This window comes from Natrix helvetica (genome assembly GCF_964273705.1).
Source record: "Natrix helvetica genome assembly, chromosome: 1".
NCBI classification, from domain to species: Eukaryota; Metazoa; Chordata; class Lepidosauria; order Squamata; family Natricidae; genus Natrix; species Natrix helvetica.
Window position 1 is genome coordinate 80,775,210 of NC_138548.1, and position 12,918 is coordinate 80,788,127.

Here is a 12,918-nt window from a genome sequence, read left to right on the forward strand (position 1 = left end):
AAGGTTCATCTTATAACCAGTTACATTATTTCTATTTGCTTTTGAAAAGAATCTTGAAATAAGTTTTTAATGTAATGCCAAAAAGTATATGATACTATTTTTCTTTGCCCTTATTCTTTTTCTAGAAAAGAGTAGTTGAACAACTCCGAAAGAATTTAATGGTAAAGCAGGAACAGCCTGATAGTAAGTTTCAAATACAGCCATTGGCACAGACAGAAAATAAAATACAAACATCACAGCCTCTACAGCAGCCGCAGCAGCAGCCACAGCAGCAGACCACAGCACCCTCTCCAAACCTGCTTGGATCACAGGTAAAGGATTTGAATTAGTTACTGTGATTTTGGAAAGCTATTTCTTAGGCTGAAATTCATCACTGTATAACATCAATATTAGTCTAGGTAACAACTAGGAAGCATTTACTAGAAACGAAATCATTTTGATCTGAATAGGAGTGAGTGACTATTTATAGGATCGGGTAATGCTATCCGAAATCTTTTAAGTAAAAACAAAGGTACTTATCGTCTGTCTTTGCCATTTTCCTGTCTACACTTGACTAATGCTCGTCTTGTTTCTGTTTGGCTTTATTTCAAATGACATCCAGGAAACTTGAACTATTTAGAGATCTTTGATCAGTTCAGGTTATTTATTTCAGTGAAAGGCAATTAAACTACAGAAATAATGTATAATTAATTGTCTGTAAATAAAGATAAACAGGTGAAACTCAAAAAATTAGAATATCATGCAAAAGTTCATTTATTTCAGTAATGCAACTTAAAAGGTGAAACTAATATATGAGATAAGACTCATTACATGCAAAGCAAGATAGTTCAAGCCATGATTTGTCATAATTGTGATAATTATGGCGTACAGCTCATGAAAACTCCAAATCCACCATCTCAGAAAATTAGAATATTACATGCAATCAATAAAACAAGGATTGTACATAGAACAGTATCGGACCTCTGAAAAGTATAAGCATGCATATGTACTCAGTACTTGGTTTGAGCCCCTTTTGCAGCAATTACTGCCTCAATGCAGTGTGGCATGGAAACTGTCAGCCTGTGGCACTGCTGAGGTGTTACGGAAGACCAGGATGCTTCAATAGCGGCCTTCAGCTCTTCTGCATTGTTCGGTCTCGTGTCTCATCTTTCTCTTGGCAATGCTCCATAGATTCTCTGTGGAGTTCAGGTCAGGCGAGTTTGCTGGCCAATCAAGCACAGTAATCCAACAGTTATTGAACCAGGTTTTGGTGCTTTTGGCAGTGTGGGCAGCTGAAAAATGAAGTTAGCATCCCCATTAATCTCTTCTGCAGAAGGAAACATGAAGTGCTCCAAAATCTCCTGGTGGACAGCTGCGTTGACCCTAGTCTTAATGAAGCACAGTGGTCCAAAGTCCTGTTACTCAGTGGTCCAAATTCCTCTTTTCTGATGAGAGCAACTTTTGCATCTCATTTGTAAACCAAGGACCCAGAGTATGGAGGAAGAATGGAGAGGCCAATCAAGCACAGTAATCCCACGGTCATTGAACCAGTTTTTGGTGCTTTTGGCAAAAGTTGCCAATTTCACCTTTTAAGTTGCATTACTGAAATAAATGAACTTTTGCACGATATTCTAATTTTTCAAGTTTCACCTGTACATGCAGAATAATATTATGATATCAACTTACAATCAACCATATATTTTCTAATAAATATAAAATATATAAACTAGTTACCCATCAATCTTAATAACTGCTGTTGCAAAAAGCAATCTCTGCATGAAAAAGTTTCTTGTTGCTATTGGTCAGGAGAACCTCTACCGTTTATAGGTTAAATGATGTTAATTGCCATTCATAAATGATGGAGAAACATTTTCTTCAAAAGTGATTATAAATAACATAGCAGAAAACAGTTTCTTTTGTCTTGCCCAATAAAAGATTGTGTCTAAATGGTGGAGATAATGTAATAATCCTGACCTTTAAGTTCATTTTTAATAAAATGTTGACACATTTCATACTAACTTCTCATACTGAGGATTACATTTTCTCATTGCATACTCTGACACCGATTTTATATAAGCAGTAAAGACAAGCGTTTTCTTCCCTTGAAATTCAGTTTTGGACTAATATCTTATATTTATTATAATAAGACTAGGACAAGTTTTATGAATGAATTCTAGTCAAATTAGTGTATGTAGGTTTGTGAACAAATAAAGTAAATTAAGATTTTTTATAAAGAAACATTTTTGGCAATTTATTGTGTGATAAAAGTTGAGAAGAATATATCAACAGGAAGTATATGTATTTCTATCTTCAAGAAATTGGAACTAAAGAACTTGGTAAAATAACATTATAGTGAAGGTGGTAGTGGTACAAAATAGTTTTGGATTAATATTCTCTTATAAAAATAACATAAGAATTTAGAATACTAAAGACAATGCTTGACTAAAAAGTATTTTGCTCTCTAAGTAGTCATGGTAAAAGGCAACTAATTGATCCATAAGCAGTTGCAATTTTTTCCCAATGGCTCTGATGTATTGCAAGTAGTAGTAAACAGAATAAAGGAGTACAGCTGCAAATATCTGTAACTCTATGTGTAATGGGTTTAGGACAATGTGCAACCTCTGGCTCCTGCTGCTAGTTTGTGGCTGTCACCTCACCCCAGCCACCTTACTGTGGGACAACTTGCCACAGAACAACTCACCACGAGAGAATGCGGGAGACAAGGGAAACATTCTCCTCCACCACCTTTCCTCCTCTTCCATAGCTCAGACTGGGGGGAAAAATCAGGAAGAACCAAGCAGAGAGGGGAAGAGAGACCCCCCCCCAAAAAAACAGAAAAAAGATCACTTCGGAAAGAGTCACACTTTGCTGCACAAGAGTTTTTGCCACATAATTCAGGGTTTTTTGGTGGGGGTAGTAAGCCAGGTCAAGGAGAGAGATGTGGGGGAAGGAGAAGGAGATTACCCTCACCTCCAGTATTTTCCCACAACAGTGAGTTGTCCTGTGGCGAGTTGCCCATGGCGGGCTAGCTGGGGCAACTCAGTGTTGACCCTGCTGCAGCGAGTTGTCCCATTCAGCTGTGTAACTTTATTTATTCTGCTACTTATAATAAAGGATCATTTGCATATAAAACATCCCTGTTTCAGACTCTGATACCTGGAGAATTATCATTGTCATTAGTGAAATAGAAACACTGTTCTTGATTGATGGCCAACTGGCGTATAAGAAAAAATAAAATATTTTTATTTATTCATATCCCGCCTTTATTACTATTATCGACTCAAGACAGGAAACATATCCAACATAACTTCCTTCTCCATTTTCCCCACAACAACAACCTTGTGAAGTGGGTTGTGCTGAAAAATAATGACTGGCCCAAAATTACCCAGTTGGCTTTCATGGCTAAGGCAGGACTTGAATTTATGGTAATTATTCCTTTGATAACAGCATATCAGTGTCCCATTAAATTACTGGGAAAATAGTCAAATTATATGTACACTGTTGGTAAACCAAGAAAAAATATTATTTAATTCATAAATTTTAATTCTGTAAATCATTTGCTATGAAGTAGATATTTAACTGGTTAGACCAACTTCAGGTTTGAAATTTTAATTGCAGATTTATCTGATGTTCTCCTGACTGTTTTGATTAATGTGATTAATTTACATTAAGCAAAACATAAATACTACAGAAATTGTATTGATTAAGTTCATTTTGAATAATCTTACATAATTTATATTAGCTAGTATTAAAAACTGTGACTATTAAAAGATTATAATTGCAATAACTTTACTCTGTTTTATAGTTTAACTTTCAGTTAATATGCTGCTTAAACAAGATGATATTTAAAACTGAAGAGCCCTCTAGTGAAATTGCCTTAAAATTGCTACACTTTTTTCTTTTATTATTCAGTTGCAGACCTTCTTTAAAAGCCTTAAACTTATAAACCTGTTTGTTTCATAAGAGAAAAAACTAAATTAATCAAAATCCAAAAAAATAAAATTGTTATCTAAATTGCATGTGGACTTAATTATGATACATCACAGGATTTCTCAAATTATTCTTTAAATCTTTCAAGTCTAATCATTTGGAAGAATTAAATCAGTTCTTTCACATTATGAAGCTACTTTGTATGGTGTATCCTTAGCAAAGAATTGTAGAAGTCACTTCCGGTTTGCTCGGAGGGTGGTTTTAAGCACTCCGAAGGCTTCAGGGAAGCCTCCGGACTGTCCCTGAAGCCTCCGGAAGGCCTCCGGGGGGTCGGAGGAGGCTCTTTTCGCCCTCCCCAGGCTCCTATAAAGCCCCTGGAGCCTGGGGAGGGCGAAAAAAGCATGTAAAAATGGGGGGTGTCGCGTGTTGTGCGCGCATGCGCACTGGGGGTTACGCGGTGCATTACGGGTGCGGCACGCCCGCACTCGGCCCCTCCTGCGCTCCCCCCCACTTATGGCACGCGAGCCAAAAAAGGTTCGCCATCACTGCTCTAGAATAACTGGAAATGTGCCACATTTTGGTTATTCCTGGATTTTTTTCAAGAATAATCCAGAAACAGCAAGACTGACACAGCTCACTCCTCTCTTCCCTTCTCTTCATGGCCTAGGTACTAGTTTGCCCAGGGACTTCACAGCACATCTCCCTGCTACCATTTTGTATTTGAGCATAGCATAAGTGACTGATCATTCCACTTTTTGCTCCTTTTCCCATAGTTTTCCTTCCCTGCATCTGCTGTCATTCTATATGACCACGCCACCTGTCCCTCACCTGGCCTTCCCATTTCCTCCTTCCCTATGGCTGTCATTGCCAAACTTGAATTCAAGAATGGGATACTCAACTGGCCCAGCTACTCATTCCTCTCTGTATGTTCCCATCACCTTCCTTTTTATCCTTTATCCCCCTGCATAGCTGCCACACACACTGATGGCTTTATTTTTCCCTTCTGTCTCTTATTCTAAAGGCCCTATGTCTGGAACACACATGTTCTGGGTCCATGTCTGAATAAAATACCTATGTTATGTCCCAAACATGGACAACCCAGTTTTACCAGTTCTGTGTACAGGATAGCTTGTGCACTGAACATTCTGGATATTACTAACATAAATTGTTAAGAAGAGACATGCCTTTCCAAAAGTCTAGAGATATGGTAAGGACACATTCCAAAGATCTGAAAGGCAAACATTGAAGGATGCATACAAAACTTGATTACTGCTATGCATATTTCATCTACTCTAATCAAATCATGACCTAGTATTTCTGTATGTTTAGTTGTCAAGTGCATATGAGCTTTGCTATAAAGCAGTGGTTCTCAAATAGTGGGGCGCGCCCCCCAGGGGGGGTGCGAGGCTCCATAAAGGGGGGCGCGAAGGCTCCCTTTCCATCTGGGTGCAACGGCGGCGGCAACAGCGCAGCGGCGGCGGCGGACTGGAGTTTCCCGCCAAGGTTGCCTGTCCGACCAGCTCCCGCTGGCTCCTGGCTGAGGGAGGAGCTGCCGCTCCGCCTTCTCCGAGCGGGATCCACGCCCTGCAACTGGCCGTGAGAGGAAGGTTTTGGCCAAAAAACGGGCCATTTTTGCCCATTTGTTGCCAGTAGAATGCTTCTGGGGGTGGGGGAGGTGAAAAATGGGGTGCACAGATGCCCCAGGAGGCACAAAAAATGGGCCCCTTTTCAACCCCCCCCCCACCTTCAGAAGATGATAGAGAAAGAGAGAGCTAGTGAGAGGGAGGGAGGGAGGAAACGTACTTTCCTCCCCAAAGAGAGGCGATCCTCTGGCTCTCCTCCTCCCCAAAGAGAGGGGGAAACGTACTTTCCTCCCCAAAGAGAGGCGATCCTCTGGCTCTCCTCCTCCCCAAAGAGAGGCGATCCTCTGGCTCTCCTCCTCCCCAAAGAGAGGGGGAAACGTACTTTCCTCCCCAAAGAGAGGCGATCCTCTGGCTCTCCTCCTCCCCAAAGAGAGGGGGAAACGTATTTTCCTCCCCAAAGAGAGGCGATCCTCTGGCTCTCCTCCTCCCCAAAGAGAGGGGGAAACGTACTTTCCTCCCCAAAGAGAGGTGATCCTCTGGCTCTCCTCCTCCCCAAAGAGAGGCGATCCTCTGGCTCTCCTCCTCCCCAAAGAGAGGGGGAAACGTACTTTCCTCCCCAAAGAGAGGCGATCCTCTGGCTCTCCTCCTCCCCAAAGAGAGGGGGAAACGTACTTTCCTCCCCAAAGAGAGGCGATCCTCTGGCTCTCCTCCTCCCCAAAGAGAGGGGAAAACGTACTTTCCTCCCCAAAGAGAGGCGATCCTCTGGCTCTCCTCCTCCCCAAAGAGAGGCGATCCTCTGGCTCTCCTCCTCCCCAAAGAGAGGGGAAAACGTACTTGGTGAATGTCGACATTCACCGGTGTAAGTCAGAAATAAGGGCATTTAGCAAATATTTCGGACATTCACCAAGCGAGATTGGTGAATGTCGACATTCACCGGTGAATGTCGACATTCACCAGATTTCGGACTTTCACCGTAACATGTATACATGCACATACAAGTGTCATTTCTTCAGTGTTATCACAGAAGTGAGTACACCCCTTAACATTTTGTAAATATTTAAGTATACTTAAATATTTACAAAATGTTAAGGGGTGTACTCACTTCTGTGATACTCTCTATATAAATATATGTATATATATGTTCTAGCTGTGCTCCTTTAAATCTTTTCTGCTACAGTTAATAAAGCTATTCTTTGTTGTAAATTGATCCACATTTTTCTTTTTTTATTCTCTTATACGTTAATAAGGATACAGGGTTATGCAGAGGTGTACTTATAACAATTTTATAGACAAATGATACTATTTACAGTCACGCGGGGGGGCGCGAAATGTTTTCTTCTTCCTAGGGGGGGCATGACAGAAAATAATTGAGAAGCACTGCTATAAAGTATTAATAAATGTATTGATTCCAGGAAAAGAATATCAGTGTTTAATTTCCATAATTTCCCCATTGTGCTGTATTACTTCTATTTCCTCACAGTTCTCAATAATAACTTTTCCTCAGTGGGTGGTGCAATCTTCCAGAAAAATGTGTTTTCTGTTTCTCTTAGAAAACTGTAACTACAGCTTCTATGATCACCACTAAGACACTACCTCTTGTTCTGAAAGCAACAGCTACCATGCCTGCCTCTGTTGTGGGTCAAAGACCTACAATTGCCATGGTGACTGCCATCAACAGCAGCCAGAAAACTGTCCTTAGCACTGATGCACAGAACACGCCTGTCAACCTCCAGACAACAAATAAAGTCACTGGTCCAGGAACAGAGGCAGTACAAATAGTGGCAAAAAATACAGTCACATTGGTAAGCAAGCTGGTTAGCTCAGCACTTGAACCATTTTTCATAATAAACATAATATGAAGTTATGTATACTAGAAAATAGGGTGTATTGTTTATATACTTTGAGAATATATGTTATATTCTTGTGCTTCACTTAAATTACATTTAGATAACACACTTATTTTATAAATTTTCAATTTTAATTACTATTCCAGTGCTGATTAATATTGTTACAGTACTACACAATTATGTTGTCATTAACATATGTTCCAATAATAAGATGTTAAATTGATTCTGTATGATTCTTAATCTCCTTGCTGAAAGGACAGAGATTCCTTAATCTTGATTTTAAAATGTTACGCTTGGGGACTCTTTATTTGAATTGGTATATCTTCTGACATAGTTTACTTTTTTCAATTTCGTTGCTTGTGGAAAAAAATAAACCAGCAAGACTTGTTCAACTTCATTAAATATTACTGCCACTGGGTCTATAAAATGTACCTTGTACAATGAGTTCTTGCCAGCATTTTTTCACTCTATAATAATTACAAGCACTATTATGATCAAGGATCAGTTGACAAAAAGTCAAAGAGTTGAAACCTATTAAAATGTAAAATTTAATTTTGAATGTGAAGTCAGCTATTTAAACAAATACAATTTGGATTAGAAATATAACAGTGATTATCAGTGTACTGTTAAATATATGAGCCATCTGAATGTTAACATTTGAGAATTAATCCAGAAATGCAGCTATAAGTAAATCTACTTATGACCTTAGTATTCTAATAATAAATTATTTCCTATGTGTTTCTGGATAATAAAGAAAATCGTTCATTGTGCAACGCAGTGGTTTGAGCTACTTTGAATATGAATGCTTATGTTCTTAGCATAGTTAAATGTCTTGTGAAATACCATTTGAATGGGTAACAAGACTGATATTATATTCTAATTATTGTAGAGCAACCTGTAATGTATAAAAATTCAAAAGGTTCAGTTGATTAGTACAGTCTTACAATGATAACATAGGTGTACGTATTTATGAGACAAAGAAAAAGGCTACCTTTATACTTCCTAAGTAAAAAAGACAGTTTCACTCTTCAGAATCAGTTTATGGTGGAAAGACTGGCTAGCATTATATAACTTCAAAATGATTCATCGTACCTATACTTTGCCTAAAGTTGCTTTAGTTTCATCGCCACCTGAGCTCACTCCTGTTGTTTAGCAGGTTCAAGCTACAGCTCCTCAGCCTATCAAAGTGCCACAGTTCATCCCTCCTCCCAGACTTACTCCTCGTCCAAATTTTCTTCCACAGGTGAGTCTGTTCAGATCGATGGCAACTAGCCAAACTGTGTAAAACTCAGATATGACTTTGATTTGAGGTTTTAAAAAGGCGGCATTAGATATTTCACACATTGAATAAGAATTAGAGCTGTCAAATCCAGGTCGCAAGAATCTGAATGACCAGGAGTGCCATTCAGATTTGTCAGATGACAGCAGTGAGTTAGCATTGTAGCTACTGTTATCTATTGTATTATAATACAGTCTGTTGTTGAGTTGGATTCTTGCAGTCAAGACATGGTAGCCAGCAATAAATTCTGCCCAGTGAGTTCCTTTTCATATTAAAGCTTCATTTTTGCCATCTTATGGGAGTGTTGTGTTCCAATTGTTTCTACCCGCTTCATCAGGTCTGGCAAGAGAGGTATGCTTCAGGCCTTGTCAGTTAAAATCTCATCTGGTGGGACCAGAACTTTGCCTTTTCTGGCTCAGAAACTATCCTTCCCACCAAGATCACTTTGTCCCTAACCTTGCTGGCATTCAAAATGCCTTAAGATCTGGCAGTTCTCCCAGGCTTGGAGGTCAGGAAGTTATCTGAGGCTGTGAATAGGCTTAACTTTTTGTTGCTGGGCTGTACCGAGTTGCACCCAGTTTATTTTCTGTATTTATTATGATCTTTTAATTTTGTTTCTTTTCATTATACTAATGTATGCCAATAAAGTCTTTGCCACCTAGTTGTTGCCACTGTGATGAGTTTGTTTGTAGTTTAATTAGTGCAATTTGCTCTTACTGTTTTCTAGAAAGGATCAAATTTGTCATGGGAAGATTGGTTGAGCAAATAATTTTCTGAAATAAATTCTCTCCAACTATTGAAGGCAAATGCGCAAGGGTAATATAGAAATCTAAATGATCATTAGATTGCAGAGAAAGTTTTCTTATTGTTTTGATGCAATATAATGGTTGTCCTGAATTTTACATCCCACAATAGGTAGCCATATGTATAACAACTTACATGCAGTGCTTTGAATGTCTAATACTGTTTCTTTCACTAAATGATTCTTATACCTCAATGATATTATATTTGTCACCTTCAGCTCCATTCCCTTCTCTTTAGAGGACCATAAAGTCAAGATTATATAAAAAACATCCTAATATGTTAGATTCAACATTTAAAATAATAACGTATAAATTTATAAATTCTCTCAATTAATGCAGAGATGTAGGGTTAATACAAATGGTTGCATTAATTTATATTTATTTTGCATAGATAATTCCTCTTACTGTTAATATTCTTAAAGAATACAGCATTGGAAATTCAATATATTCTATGCTACCATATCAGGACTTGGAAAAGAAATCACATAACCACTCTAATTTTTATTACAAGCTAATTTATGAAGTAATATTCCTTTAATCTGAATAATAAGTATGTGAAGCTTCCTGATACAGAGACAAGGAACGGGGTTTGGTACCATTAACAGTTGTTATATTTGGAATCAACCAAGTTTGAGACAAATTTCAAATTAAGTAACTTTGTGGTGATGTGTATCTCAATGTAATACAAATACTGTTGTCTGCTAAGTCATGTTTGTAGGAAATAGTCTGACACCTCTATCTGTCTGTCTCTCTCTAGGTTCGACCAAAACCAGTTGCCCAGAATAACATACCTATAGCCCCAGCTCCCCCTCCCCCTATGCTTGCTGCTCCTCAACTTATTCAGAGGCCTGTGATGTTGACCACAAAGTTCACCCCCACCTCCTTACCCTCTACACAGAATTCCATACACCCAGTTCGTGTTGTGAATGGGCAAACAGCAACCATAGCCAAAACTTTTCCAATGGCACAACTCACCAGCATTGTTATAGCAGCCCCTGGTGCCAGGCTTGCTGGACCTCAGACTCTACAGATCAGCAAACCAAATGTTGAGAAGCAGGTACAGCTAGAGGAATGTTGTTTGGTCAGTCTATCCATCAGAGCTATTATCATTTGCTTGCTTTGTTTTGCCTGAGTATACAATTTTCATTTTCAGCAAAAAATATGTTTCCATTATTTTGCTAACATTTCTACTTAATCTGACTTCAAAATAAGATAACAATTTTGCAACAACCTTTAATTTATCATTGGCTACACGAAGGTGTTTAAAACCTGGATAGTTGAAAGAACATTGCCCTAACATAAGAGAAGTAATCATCATTTTCCTGACAACACATCTTTTTAAAGCTGATTTTGAAGCCTGCTAATTTGAATTCTCAAAACTTGCTTTTAAGCCTGACAAATTTTCCATTGATGTCTGAGGAAAATGATCCACTTTTTATCTCTTTTGGGAAGATGCAACATATATGTGCATTAATTCACAGTAAAATATGAACACAAAATCAGCATATATCAAATTAGTACTCTGGTTTGCGCAGAAGGGAAGGGCTAGTGTTTCCTTCCATTTTGAACTAACAAAGACTTGAAACTTTTTAATATCTTTAACCATGATTGACTTATTCAGTAAATAACACCAAATGCTTCCAAAGTTGTTTCACGGTCATGCCAGACTAGACCATTAGAATAAACTACAGTTCAAACAAATGTTTCAGACATAGCCAATATTCACCCATAACCATAAGCCAGATTTAACTATGTTTTATTGAAAAATCTATAGCACATTAGTTTGTATGGCATATTAAACCAAAAAGGGACAAACCACAATGTGGCTTACTATTAAGTACAAGCCAATCTAAATCCATATTCCATGTGTTGCTCATATAGCGTACTGAAATTATCTTTGTCACCTTGGAACAAATTGGTAATATTTTATGACTTCACATCCATGTCATAAAGTGATTATTGTGTCATTGTGGAGGAACTTATGATGCAAAGGATTCTGCCATATACTATTATACTTCAGGAAAACTTACTCTTTCAGGAATCATGGAGAACTAATTTTCAGGCACATTTCATGTACTAAAGCACAAAGAGGAGTTCAGAGTGCCTTGCCTGTTCCTAACAAAATGGTGTCTAAACAAGCTTTTCAGGGAGATCATTCTTTAAAATGCCAACTCATCTATAGTTCTGCTCTCCAGGTCTTTTATTTAAGTGTTGGAGTTTGGGGAGCGGTGGGGGGGAGGCATGGTCTTCTGAAAAACTAAGTATTATTTGGGATATTTTCACATAATTAAGGGTTTTCATCATTGTTGTCATTCTGGTTAATAAAAGGAATTTCCTTTTGTTTCGTTTTATGCTAAATCAAGGATTATATATTCAATTATTTCTATTTCAGACAGTCAAGCCCCAAGTAGAAACAGAGGAAAAGCCAACAGAGATTCATACTGTTACCTCTCCTGCACCTCCCAAGCCAAAACGAGAAGAAAACCCACAGGTACCAAAAGTTAAAATATTATTTTTTGGAAAGTAATCTAATATATTGCCAGTTGCTAATATACAAAAACTTGGGTTTGTTTATTGTCTGAAATCTCTTAAATATCTGGGAATAATTTTGTCAGGGGAAATTTCACCCTGAGCTAATGAGGTGTAGACTGTCGGCTTTCCTAAAAAGCATATCTTCAGAAAAAGCGAAAATAAGACCCGATAAGATGTTCTAATTAAAAACAAAATTTTAATATGAAAATAAAAATAAACAAATCTATCTAATTGTTACATTTTGGCAAGAGCAATTGTCGTCCATCTTCTTGGCAGATGAACAGAAGATCAAAAGAATAGAAGTCTCTGGAATGTGTGATGTATTTAGAAACGTGTTAAGGAGCATGCGCAGTAAATCATTGTCAGATAAGGCCTATGACCTGCGCAGTATATCTCAGCACAGCTAGCAAACAATTAACGCAGTGACAAATTTTTCCATAATGCCTTTGAGGTATATGTTAATACAATTGATGGTATAATTCAGATTAACAATAATACTAACAGAAAGTTGAAAATACGTATGACTTTATGGGGAAGAATAAATGTGGTGAAAATAGATTTAATTTCAAGATTAGATTACAAATTTAAGAGAGGTGTCTTTGTATTCCAACTAGATATTTTAAACAAATCATTACGCTTCTGATGACTTTTTAATGAAATGGTTAGACCCCAACGTTCTTTCTTTGAATTTCTAATTACATATGAAAATGAAGCTTCTTATTTTGCAGAATTTTAGTTGTACTATTGAGCAAACATATTACCTTCTTCTTTTTTAATTAAAATGTATGGTTATATAAACCATACTTAAGATACTATGGCTACCACCACAAAGTTATTATTGGCTTCTTTTTAATCCTGGCAGGTTCTACTTTTAATCAGAACTGAGGCAGAGGTGGTATTCAGCAGGTTCTGACCAGTTCTGGAGAACTGGTAGTGGAAATTTTGAGTAGTTCAGAGAACCAATA

The 12,918-nt window shown here is 37.8% G+C and overlaps 1 protein-coding gene across 4 annotated transcripts in view; it reads left to right on the forward strand.

The window, feature by feature from the left end:
• The window catches only part of PHF21A (PHD finger protein 21A), a 162,656-nt gene that overhangs the window by 131,660 nt on the left and 18,078 nt on the right, over positions 1–12,918 (forward strand). For 2 of the 4 annotated variants that reach the window (XM_081939233.1, XM_081939235.1), the window contains exons 6-10: positions 126–311; positions 7,043–7,294; positions 8,496–8,582; positions 10,179–10,478; positions 11,814–11,912. In XM_081939233.1, the coding sequence (XP_081795359.1) occupies positions 126–311; positions 7,043–7,294; positions 8,496–8,582; positions 10,179–10,478; positions 11,814–11,912 (924 nt within the window). Of the gene's footprint in view, positions 1–125; positions 312–7,042; positions 7,295–8,492; positions 8,583–10,178; positions 10,479–11,813; positions 11,913–12,918 lie in introns of all 4 variants that reach the window. The other 2 variants (XM_081939232.1, XM_081939234.1) reach the window with 1 other exon arrangement.